This window comes from Pseudophryne corroboree, chromosome 11 (assembly GCF_028390025.1).
Source record: "Pseudophryne corroboree isolate aPseCor3 chromosome 11, aPseCor3.hap2, whole genome shotgun sequence".
Classification (NCBI taxonomy): Eukaryota; Metazoa; Chordata; class Amphibia; order Anura; family Myobatrachidae; genus Pseudophryne; species Pseudophryne corroboree.
The window spans coordinates 179,908,766-179,921,855 of NC_086454.1; the positions used below are offsets into that span (position 1 = coordinate 179,908,766).

Sequence of the window (13,090 nt, forward strand, 5' to 3'; positions counted from 1 at the left end):
GATTTTGGTACTTACCAATAAATCCATTTCTCTGAATCCACTTGGGGACACTGGAATTTAGACAGCTGGTGTGTGAAGAATGGCGACCGGAGGTAGCACAACGTAAAAAAACAGAAGTGCATAGCTGGCCGTTGTGACCCCTGGCCGTTTGTTTTGTAGCTGGCCAACCCCTCCTGGGGCCATCATACAGTACAAACAAAACATCTGACCTAAGGGAACTCGTAGCTTGTACGTAAACCCTTAATTCCCTGACCACATACAGGGAACAATCCCCCTCTGACAAACCCAGAAAAGATGGTACCACAATTGGCTGGTTTATGTGAAATCCAGAAACCACCTTAGGTAAAAACTCTGCCCTAGTACGGAGTTCCGCCCTATCCTCATGTAAAACTAGGAAAGGGCTCTTACAGGACAGGGCTCCCAATTCCGATACCCTCCTTGCCGATGCCAAAGCAAGAAGTAAGACAGTCTTCCAGGTCACATATTTAAGATCTGCCCATTCCGAAGGCTCGAAGTGATCATCTCTCAAAAAGACTAACACCAAGTTAAGGTCCCACGGAGCCATGGGAGAACGAAAGGGTGGTTGTAGTCTCAACACCCCGTGTAAAAATGTCTGTACCTCCTGCAAGGACGCCAGACGTTGTTGGAAAAAATTTTGAAAGAGCAGAGACATGGCCTTTGAAGGACTATAGCCTCAATCCTCCTTCCAAACCAGTTTGTAGAAAGCTCAACAATCTGGTAAGGCGGAACTCTTGGGTTCCAACTCTTAGGCTGGCACCATTCCATGTATTTCTACCAGACTCTATAAGTGCCGCAGTAATCAGCTTTCTTGCCGCTAACATGGTAGGAACAGCAGATTCCGGTCTTTTAGTATCCTGGTCTCAAGAGCCACGCTGTCAAATATAGGCGGCTCAGGCTTGGGTGTAGAAATGGGCCCTGTGCCAACAGATCCTCTCTGTGCGGCAGCCTCCATGGTTCCTCCGCGAGGAGTAATTTCAGATCCGAGAACCAACTTCTGCGGGGCCAGTCCGGTGCTATGAGAATTACCTACGCTATTTGTTTCACCTTTTTTAGCACCCTCAGTAACAGGGGAAACGATGGGAATATGTATTCCAGTTCCTAAGGCCAGTGAATTGCTAGCGCGTCCACTGCCTCTGCTGCTGGATCCAGTGTCCTGCCCACATATCTTGGAAGTCGATTGTTCCGAGAGGCAATGAGATCTACCTGTGGTAACCCCCACCGTCTTACTACTGCGTCGAAGACTTGGGGGTGCAGACTCCACTCTCCTGGATGCATGTCCTGATGGATGAGGTAATCTGCATCCCAGTTTTCCACTCCTGGAATGAAGACCACCGACAGGATTATGTTGTGCTTCTCTGTCCAAGACAGAATCCTTGTTGCCTCCTTTAAGGCCATGCGGCTCTTCGATCCTCCTTTGGTTTATATACGCCGCTGTTGTTATCACATTGTCCGATAGCAAGCTCACATGCTGTGCTCGTAGTAGGCTCTCCACTTGTAGAGGCGCACCATAGATGGCTCATAGTACCAGCACATTTATCGACAAACGGCTCTCGGACGGTGACATCTCCCTTGAAATAGATGGTTGCTCAGCACTGCACCCCAACCTCTGAGATTTGCATCAGTTGTTAAAATGATCCAATCCCAGATTCCAAATTGCTTTCCTGCTGATAGGTTCCTGTGTACCGACCACCAAACCAATTTAGTCCTGGCCTGAGGTGACAAGCGAATTCTTCTGTGTAGGAACAAGTGCCCGCCTGCCCCTTGTGCAATCAGATCTATCTGAAACAGCCTGGAATGTAGTCTTCCGTATTGAATCGCTTCGAAAGATGCCACCATCTTCCCTAAAAGCCGTATACAAAGGTGTAGAGACACAGTCTGATTCTGTAAAACCTGGCGCACCATGTCCCTGACGTCCTGAATATTTGTCTTCCGGAAGGAACACTCTCAACCGTATTGTATCCAGGATGAGACCCAATAATTGAATTCTTTGTGTTGGTTTTAAGTTGGATTGTTTTTAAGTTCATAATCCAACCGTGTTAAATCAGAATTTGGTAACTGATCTGCGCATCCCGGATCAAGAATTCCAGGGACGGGCCTTGATAAGAAGATCGTCCAAATAAGGTATTGTTGTGACCCCTATTGACCTCAATTTCGCTACCATGACTGCCATGATATTTGTGAAGATCCTCAGGTGTGCTTGATGTGGCGTCCAAATTGGAACATGTAGGTATGCGTCCTTTATGTCCATCGACACCATGAATTCCTGTTGTTCCAAGCCTGCAATGATCGACTGTATAGATTCCATCTTGAACCGGTAAACAGTCAGAAATGGATTTAACACCTTTGTATTTAGAATGGCACTGACTGAACCATCTGGTTTGGGAACTACAAAAAGATTGGAATAAAAACCCATCCCTCTTTGTGGTACCTGAACTGGCATGATTACTTCTGTTATAAGTCATTTTTGGATTGCTGCTTTCAATGCCCCCGCCTTTTGAGGGAACCGATGTAGGCCAGTAGTAAAGAATTGACTGTGAGGAAGGACTAGAAATCTATTTTGTATCCCTGGGAGACTATGTTGTTGATGCAGACTTCTGGAGAGGTTTCGGCTAGGGCTTCCTGAAACCGTATCAACCTGGCACCCACTTTGGGGGGGCCCAAGATGAGCTGAGAGACTGTCATGCCACGGTTTTGTAGGTGGGCTTTGAATCCTGTTTTCAGGCTGTTGACTGAGAATGGTCGCTACCTCTGTTTCCACGAGTCTGTCTTGCGACGAAAGACCGTGTCCTACAGGAAGTAAGAACGGGACCAGAGTAGCTCCTTCTTACTACTGGAGCGGCTCTAGGATACGTAGTAAGCAGGAAAGTAAATTTTCCAGCCATGGCCTGCGAAATCCATTTGTCTAACTCTGGACTAAACAAAGTCTCCCTAACATAAGGGATAGCCTCTACTGCCTTCTTTGAATCCGAAATCACCTGCCAGACTCTGAGCCACAGAATTCGTCTGGCAGATACTGCAGAAGCCGAAATGTGAGATGCTATCCTGCTAGCATCCTTTACAGCTTGGCAAAGATAAGTGACTCATGAATATACAGCACCATGCAAGATATCTCCTCCTGGTTATTGTCTTTCACCACTGCTCAAACTATCTGTCAAGCCCAAGCCTCGATAGCTTTATTAATTCAGGTGCTTACCAGCGTAGGTCTCTGGGATGCTCCTGCTGCCAAAAAGATGGGATTTAAGTTTAGTATCCAACTTACCAATACCAAATGTGACTTCACTGCAACGCAAGATTGGATACTAAGTTGTACTGCAATGCAACTTAGTATCCAATCTTACCAATACCAAATGTGACTTCGCATCCGTCAGTGAAGTCACATTTGGTATTGGTAAGATTGTCTTTTTTTTTTTTTTTTAATCTAGCCAAAGACGCATACACAATAGGTGGCACCTCCCATTTGGACATAACCCCTTTAGGTAGGGGAGAATTTACTGTAAACTTCTTGGGTAATTGGAAACGCCTGTCTGGCTGCTTCCATGCTTCTCCCATCTGTTCCTGGAGTGTCTGAGGAATAGGAAATACAGCTGATTGCTGTTTTTGTGACTCCAACAGATCGAAAACTTCAGGTTCCTTGATCTCTTCTTCCTTGAAGTTAAGGACCTGCTTTACTGCCTCAATAAGGGATTCCAAACCCTTATCCTCAGAATCCTCCTCCTGAGGAGTAACCTCAAATACATCCTCTATTGACTCAGACTAAATCCTCATCTGCCAAGAGACCCTCTTCCTCTTCCGATACTTCATGCAGAACAGGAAGAGGCCTCTTTACAGATTTGTGCACAGTCTTTCCTACCTGCGCTGGCGGTGTAAGTCTAATTAGGAATTCCTCCATAGTATTAGAAAAGCCCGCAGCCCATTCTAAATGTTGCTTGCGAGATTCAGCCATTTCCTTAGTAATATCTGCCAAGGCATTTTCCCCATGTCCCTGAGGTACCACAGCTCCCGGCCTGTGGGGCCATACAAACATGCGTTGCCCACCCCGGAGCTGCCAAAACTTGTGTTCTTTTTCTCACATTTAGAACACACGTAGCAAATTTTAGTGGTCTTGTTGGTGCTTTTAACGCCATGTTAAAAACACACATACACAACCCAGCAGCCCTTTCACTCTATTAGAATAGATGGAGAAAGACTGTAAGGATATGGATAGCAATGAAAAAGGGGGAGATTCATACAGCTGGTTATTATATCTTAAAAAAAATAAACAAATGTTTGTACCAACCAGACGTTTATAAACCACACACCACCAACTGTTATGACAGCTTAACTTTTCTCAGGTTTGTTTAAATCTCCGATGCTCCCCCTCCTCAGGAACTGTCAGCAGCGTCCTTTGCGAGATAAATGTACCGGCTTTAGAATCAGAGAAGTACGCGCAATTAGTGCTTTGTAACTCCACCCCCTTCCCTTGTTACACAAAGCCGCTCCCTTTTGTGCTTCCACCGCCATGGCACAGACTGGAGGGACGTGAAGGGGGAGGAGCCAGCAGTACACTTTTGTTTTTTTACATTGTGCTACCTCCGGGCTCCATTCTTCACACCTCGGCTGTCTAAGTCCCAGTGTCCCCTAGTGGATGAGAGAGAAAAGAAACTAAAAAAAGATTTAAAAAAAAAAAAAAAAAAAATGTATATTTATTTATTTATATATATATATATATGTACCTTGGATGATCCGGCACTCTCTTGCTGGTATTGGTAATGCTGGGTGCTCGTGCTGTAATGTATAAAGATCCACTGTTGCTAAATTAGCAAGCTGCACGTCACTCCGTTGTAAAAAAATGCTTTAAAAGCACTTTTTTACAACGGAGTGACATGCAGCTTGCTAATTTAGCAACAGTGGAATATATATATATATATATATATATATATATATATATATATATATATAATTTTTTTTATTTTTTGCAGAAAGAAAAAAAAAAATTGCAGGCAGAAAGCTCGATGACTCAAGTGCGAGGAGGGTAAGAACACTCAAATGATCAGATCGATTATATAGTTTCTTACTTGACATCATCCAGTCTTTGGACATTAGCGAATTTATTAGATCTACAAGGAAAATTAAGAGAAAAAAAAAATGTAAGATACTAATGCACCAATATCAATTTCAACATTGTTGATCATCATTTACTCCATTGGCCCTCTTCAGAGTGCATTTCTAGTTCCCTTCCCACTCCTTTATTGTTTCTACCTCTGACATAGCCACTCCTCCACTCCCAGTTTTCATTGTAGGCCCCAGAAGAACTTGTTCTCATTCCTCTACTTTTATTATTGTACACCTCTTCTTTTTGGGAACTAGAAACCCCTTGCTGTCTCCAGTAGGACCTTTAGACTGAAGACACCCAAATCTCTCTCTCCTAGGACTTCTCCCCTTCTGTAATCAGCTGTCTCGCTGCTATCTACACATGGCTTTGCCAACTCTACCTAAAGCTGAACATTTCCAAAACCGAACTGATCACCTTCCCTTTTCGCAAAGGTGTACATGTATCAAATGGGGATAACACCTATATTCATCAATTTCAGTGAAAACACGGTTATGATCACTTCTCCAAAATGTACTAAAAGGCTGACCATGGAGAAATCAGAATTCTCCAATAGTGCCTTTGGCCTCTATTAATAAAGCCACAGCTGCTGAAGGGTGATCATCACTTACGAAGCAAAGTAAAGCTACGCTTTTGACCCTTGCCCCATAGCACCACGGTCTTATTGTCATACTTGACTCCGCTCTGTGCTTTATTACCCGTATTCAAATCTCTCCCAGTCATGTCATCTCCACCTTATAAATACTGCAAAAGGTACAAACATTTTTTTTTTTTTTCTAAGAAGCTTCAACAACTTATCAACTCCCAGAGTCTGGTGTTCCCGTCACCCACCTTTCCTCGCTTAAATGAATCTCAAAATCAACAGGAAGATTGGTCTTCCTATTCGCCGCTCAACATCTGACACACCACTTAGCAAATTACTGCACTAATTTCCCATGCCCTCCACTACAAAGCACTAAACTAATTACCCATGACCTCCATAATTCAATTAAAATTACCCATCCCTTCATACATTTCAAAACACACCCCTCTTAGATACAACTGACCAGGGCCTCGCCGCTGATAACCACTGGTCACTCCAGCCTACAAGAGTTCTCCTGTGGCACAACCCAGTTATGGTACCCCATTGCCATGCATGATCAGCAGCTCCCGCAGCCTTCAAATCTTAAAAACTAGAGGTGTGATTAAAGGACTCCGATAGTAAGAGCTGGCATAAAGTGGAAGTAAAAAAAACCCTGCTCAACATCCCTAAACAAACTTAAATACATAAACATATGCCCCTCTAGCAACAATTTATGCAACATGACATAACTTTACCTAGTTAGACTACAAAGTATGCCTTCAGAAGTGGTTGCCCACTTTTTATTCATCTTATTTGCAAAATGGAAAAATATTGTGCCATAAATGGTTCAAATGATATAATGATCTTATATCTTAACTGGGATTCATTTTAACACTATAAAGGTTACATCACATTTAAGAAAAAAAAAAAAAGAAAAAAAGGTAGAATCCAAGGAAACAAAAGAAATATTTTGATGCAGAAAAAATGTAAATTAGCTGAATAAAAGTAAGACCAATACTGTGCAAAAAATAAGAATTTACTTACCGATAATTCTATTTCTCGGAGTCCGTAGTGGATGCTGGGGTTCCTGAAAGGACCATGGGGAATAGCGGCTCCGCAGGAGACAGGGCACAAAAAGTAAAGCTTTAGGATCAGGTGGTGTGCACTGGCTCCTCCCCCTATGACCCTCCTCCAAGCCTCAGTTAGGTACTGTGCCCGGACGAGCGTACACAATAAGGAAGGATTTATGAATCCCGGGTAAGACTCATACCAGCCACACCAATCACACTGTACAACCTGTGATCTGAACCCAGTTAACAGTATGATAACAGCGGAGCCTCTGAAAAGATGGCTCACAACAATAATAACCCGATTTTTGTAACTATGTACAAGTAATGCAGATAATCCGCACTTGGGATGGGCGCCCAGCATCCACTACGGACTCCGAGAAATAGAATTATCGGTAAGTAAATTCTTATTTTCTCTATCGTCCTAGTGGATGCTGGGGTTCCTGAAAGGACCATGGGGATTATACCAAAGCTCCCAAACGGGCGGGAGAGTGCGGATGACTCTGCAGCACCGAATGAGAGAACTCCAGGTCCTCCTTAGCCAGGGTATCAAATTTGTAGGATTTTACAAACGTGTTTGCCCCTGACTAAATAGCCGCTCGGCAAAGTTGTAAAGCCGAGACCCCTCGGGCAGCCGCCCAAGATGAGCCCACCTTCCTTGTGGAATGGGCATTTACATATTTTGGCTGTGGCAGGCCTGCCACAGAATGTGCAAGCTGAATTGTATTACACATCCAACTAGCAAAAGTCTGCTTAAAAGCAAGAGCACCCAGTTTGTTGGGTGCATACAGGATAACAGCAAGTCAGTTTTCCTGACTCCAGCCGTCCTGGAACCTATATTTTCAGGGCCCTGACCACATCTAGCAACTTGGAGTCCTCCAAGTCCCTAGTAGGCGCAAGACACCACAATAAGCTGGTTCAGGTGAAACACTGACACCACCTTAGGGAGAGAACTGGGGACGAGTCCGCAGCTCTGCCCTGTCCGAATGGACAAACAGATATGGGCTTTTTTGAGAAAAAAAAACCACCAATTTGACACTCGCCTGGTCCAGGCCAGGTCCAAGAGCATGTTCACTTTTCATGTGAGATGCTTCAAATCCACAGATTTGACTGGTTTTAAACCAATGTGTTTTGAGGAATCCCAGAACTACGTTGAGATCCCACAGTGCCACTGGAGGCACAAAAGGGGGTTGTATATGCAATACTCCCTTGACAAACTTCTGGACTTCAGGAACTGAAGCCAATTCTTTCTGGAAGAAAAATCGACAGGGCCGAAATTTGAACCTTAATGGACCCCAATTTGAGGCCCATAGACACTCCTGTTTGCAAGAAATGCAGGAATCGACCGAGTTGAAATTTCTTCGTGGGGCCTTCCTGGCCTCACACCACGCAACATATTTTCGCCACATGTGGTGATAATGTTGTGCGGTCACCTCCTTTCTGGCTTTGACCAGGGTAGGAATGACCTCTTCCTGAATGCCTTTTCCCTTAGGATCCGGCGTTCCACCGCCATGCCGTCAAACGCAGCTGCGGTAAGTCTTTGAACAGACATGGTACTTGCTGAAACAAGTCCCTTCTTAGCGGCAGAGGCCATAAGTCCTCTGTGAGCATCTCTTGAAGTTCCGGGTACCAAGTCCTTCTTGGCCAATCCGGAGCCATGAGTATAGTTCTTACTCCTCTACGTCTTATAATTCTCAGTACCTTAGGTATGAAAAGCAGAGGATGGAACACATACACCGACTGGTAAACCCACGGTGTTACCAGAACGTCCACAGCTATTGCCTGAGGGTCTCTTAACCTGGCGCAATACCTGTCCCGTTTTTTGTTCAGACGGGACGCCATCATGTCCACCTTTGGTAATTCCCAACGGTTTACAATTATGTGGAAAACTTCCCCATGAAGTTCCCACTCTGCCGGGTGGAGGTCGTGCCTACTGAGGAAGTCTGCTTCCCAGTTTCCATTCCCGGAATGAAACACTGCTGACAGTGCGATCACATGATTTTCCGCCCAGCGAAAAGTCCTTGCAGTTTTTGCCACTGCCCTCCTGCTTCTTGTGCCGCCCTGTCTATTTACGTGGGCGACTGCCGTGATGTTTTATCCCACTGGATCAATACCGGCTGACCTTGAAGCAGAGGTCTTGCTAAGCTTAGAGCATTATAAATTTACCCTTAGCTATATTTATGTGGAGAAAAATCTCCAGACTTGATCACACTCCCTGGAAATTTTTTCCTTGTGTGACTGCTCCCCAGCCTCTCGGGCTGGCCTCCGTGGTCACCAACATCCAAAACTGAATGCCGAATCTGCGGCCCTCTAGAAGATGAGCACTCTGTAACCACCACAGGAGAGACACCCTTGTCCTTGGATATAGGGTTATCCGCTGATGCATCTGAAGATGCGATCCGGACCATTTGTCCAGCAGATCCCACTGAAAAGTTCTTGCATGAAATCTGCCGACTGGAATTGCTTCGAAGGAAGTCACCATTTTTTTACCATGGCCCTTGTGCAATGATGCACTGATTTTAGGAGGTTCCTGACTAGCTCGGATAACTCCCTGGCTTTCTCTTCCGGGAGAAACACCTTTTTCTGGACTGTGTCCAGAATCATCCCTAAGCACAGGAGACTTGTTGTCGGGATCAGCTGCGATTTTGGAATATTTAGAATCCACCCCTGCTGTTGTAACAGTATCCGAGATAGTGCTACTCCGACCTCCAACTGTTCCCTGGACTTTGCCCTTATCAGGAGATCGTCCAAGTAAGGGATAATTAAGACGCCTTTTCTTCGAAGAAGAACCATCATTTCGGCCATTACCTTGGTAAAGACCCGGGGTGCCGTAGACAATCCAAACGGCAGCGTCTGAAACTGATAGTGACAGTTCTGTACCACGAACCTGAGGTACCCTTAGTGATAAGGGCAAATTTGGGACATGGAGGTAAGCATCCCTGATGTCTCGGGACACCAGATAGTCCCCTTCTTCCCGGTTCGTTATCACTGCTCTGAGTGACTCCATCTTGATTTGAACCTTTGTAAGTGTTCAAATTTTTTTAGATTTAGAATAGGTCTCACCTAGCCTTCAGGCTTCAGTACCACAATATAGTGTGGAATAATACCCCCTTTTCTTGTTGTAGGAGGGGTAATTTAATTATCACCTGCTGGGAATACAGCTCGTGAATTTTTTCCCATACTGCCTCCTTGTCGGAGGGAGACCTTGGTAAAGCAGACTTCAGGAGTCTGCGCAGGGGAAACGTCTCGACATTCCAAACTGTACCCCTGGGATACTACTTGTAGGATCCAGGGGTCCTGTACGGTCTCAGCGTCATGCTGAGAGCTTGTCAGAAGCGGTGGAACGCTTCTGTTCCTGGGAATGGGCTGCCTGCTGCAGTCTTCTTCCCTTTCCTCTATCCCTGGGCAGATATGACTCTTATAGGGACGAAAGGACTGAAGCTGAAAAGACGGTGTCTTTTTCTGCAGAGATGTGACTTAGGGTAAAAACGGTGGATTTTCCAGCAGTTGCCGTGGCCACCAGGTCCGATGGACCAACCCCAAATAACTCCTCTTCCTTTATACGGCAATACACCTTTGTGCCGTTTGGAATCTGCATCACCTGACCACTGTCGTGTCCATAACATCTTCTGGCAGATATGGACATCGCACTTACTCTTGATGCCAGAGTGCAAATATCCCTCTGTGCATCTCGCATATATAGAAATACATCCTTTAAATGCTCTATAGTCAATAAAATACTGTCCCTGTCAAGGGTATCAATATTTTTAGTCAGGGAATCCGACCAAGCCACCCCAGCTCTGCACATCCAGGCTGAGGCGATCGCTGGTCGCAGTATAACACCAGTATGTGTGTATATACTTTTTATGATATTTTTCCAGCCTCCTGTCAGCTGGCTCCTTGAGGACGGCCCTATCTATAGACGGTACCGCCACTTGTTCTGATAAGCGTGTGAGCGCCTTATCCACCCTAAGGGGTGTTTCCCAACGCGCCCTAACTTCTGGCGGGAAAGGGTATACCGCCCATATTTTCCATCGGGGGGAACCCACGCATCATCACACACTTCATTTAATTTATCTGATTCAGGAAAAACTACGGTAGATTTTTCACATCCCACATAATACCCTCTTTTGTGGTACTTGTAGTATCAGAAATATGTAACACCTCCTTCATTGCCCTTAACGTGTGGCCCTAATAAGGAATACGTTTGTTTATTCACCGTCGACACTGGATTCAGTGTCCCTGTCTGTGTCTGTGTCGACCGACTAAAGTAAACGGGCGTTTTAAAACCCCTGACGGTGTTTTTGAGACGTCTGGACCGGTACTAATTGTTTGTCGGCCGTCTCATGTCGTCAACCGACCTTGGCGCGTGTTGACATTATCACGTAATTCCCTAAATAAGCCATCCATTCCGGTGTCGACTCCCTAGAGAGTGACATCACCATTACAGGCAATTGCTCCGCCTCCTCACCAACATCGTCCTCATACATGTCGACACACACGTACCGACACACAGCACACACACAGGGAATGCTCTGATAGAGGACAGGACCCACTAGCCCTTTGGAGAGACAGAGGGAGAGTTTGCCAGCACACACCAAAAACGCTATAATTATATAGGGACAACCTTATATAAGTGTTTTCCCTTATAGCATCTTTTTTATATATTTCTAACGCCAAATTAGTGCCCCCCCTCTCTGTTTTAACCCTGTTTCTGTAGTGCAGTGCAGGGGAGAGCCTGGGAGCCTTCCCTCCAGCCTTTCTGTGAGGGAAAATGGCGCTGTGTGCTGAGGAGATAGGCCCCGCCCCTTTTTCGGCGGCCTCGTCTCCCGCTCTTAACGGATTCTGGCAGGGGTTAAATATCTCCATATAGCCCCCGGAGGCTATATGTGAGGTATTTTTAGCCAAAAAAGGTTTTCATTTGCCTCCCAGGGCGCCCCCCTCCCAGCGCCCTGCACCCTCAGTGACTGCCGTGTGAAGTGTGCTGAGAGGAAAATGGCGCACAGCTGCAGTGCTGTGCGCTACCTTAAGAAGACTGAGGAGTCTTCTGCCGCCGATTCTGGACCTCTTCTCGTTTCAGCATCTGCAAGGGGGCCGGCGGCGAGGCTCCGGTGACCATCCAGGCTGTACCTGTGATCGTCCCTCTGGAGCTAATGTCCAGTAGCCAAGAAGCCAATCCATCCTGCACGCAGGTGAGTTCACTTCTTCTCCCCTAAGTCCCTCGTTGCAGTGATCCTGTTGCCAGCAGGACTCACTGTAAAATAAAAAACCTAAGCTAAACTTTTCTAAGCAGCTCTTTAGGAGAGCCACCTAGATTGCACCCTTCTCGGCCGGGCACAAAAATCTAACTGAGGCTTGGAGGAGGGTCATAGGGGGAGGAGCCAGTGCACACCACCTGATCCTAAAGCTTTACTTTTTGTGCCCCGTCTCCTGCGGAGCCGCTATTCCCCATGGTCCTTTCAGGAACCCCAGCATCCACTAGGACGATAGAGAAATAAGATTTTAAACCTACCGGTAAATCTTTTTCTCCTAGTCCGTAGAGGATGCTGGGGACTCCGTAAGGACCATGGGGAATAGACGGGCTCCGCAGGAGACATGGGCACTAAAAAGAACTTTAGGTATGGGTGTGCACTGGCTCCTCCCTCTATGCCCCTCCTCCAGACCTCAGTAAGAGAAACTGTGCCCAGAGGAGACGGACAGTACGAGTAAAGGATTTTGGAAATCCAAGGGCAAGATTCATACCAGCCACACCATATAACTTGGACTATACGAACCAGTCAACATTATGAAACAAAACATCATCAGTCAAAGACCGATCACAACTGCAACAAAAAACCCTTGTGCAAGCAATAACTATATACAAGTCTTGCAGAAGGAAGGAAGTCCGCACTGGGACGGGCGCCCAGCATCCTCTACGGACTAGGAGAAAAAGATTTACCGGTAGGTTTAAAATCTTATTTTCTCTTACGTCCTAGAGGATGCTGGGGACTCCGTAAAAACCATGGGGATTATACCAAAGCTCCAGACCGGGCGGGAGAGTGCTGATGACTCTGCAGCACCGATTGAGCAAACATGAGGTCCTCATCAGCCAGGGTATCAAACTTGTAGAACTTTGCAAAGGTGTTTGAACCCGACCAAGTAGCTGCTCGGCAAAGCTGTAATGCCGAGACACCTCGGGCAGCCGCCCAAGATCCCACCTTCCTAGTGGAATAGGCCTTTGCCGATTTTGGCAATGGCAATCCAGCCGTAGCATGAGCCTGCTGAATCGTGTTACAGACCCAGCGAGCAATAGTCTGCTTAGAAGCAGGAGCGCCAACCTGGTTGGCTGCATAGAGGACAAACAGGGCCTCT

The 13,090-nt window shown here is 46.1% G+C and overlaps 1 protein-coding gene across 3 annotated transcripts in view; it reads right to left on the minus strand.

Annotated features, from left to right (window-relative positions):
• Positions 1 to 13,090, minus strand: part of RELA (RELA proto-oncogene, NF-kB subunit) — a 162,851-nt gene that overhangs the window by 105,056 nt on the left and 44,705 nt on the right. For all 3 annotated transcript variants that reach the window (XM_063945121.1, XM_063945120.1, XM_063945122.1), the window contains exon 2: positions 5,076 to 5,117. In XM_063945121.1, the coding sequence (XP_063801191.1) occupies positions 5,076 to 5,117 (42 nt within the window). The remainder of the gene's footprint in view (positions 1 to 5,075; positions 5,118 to 13,090) is intronic.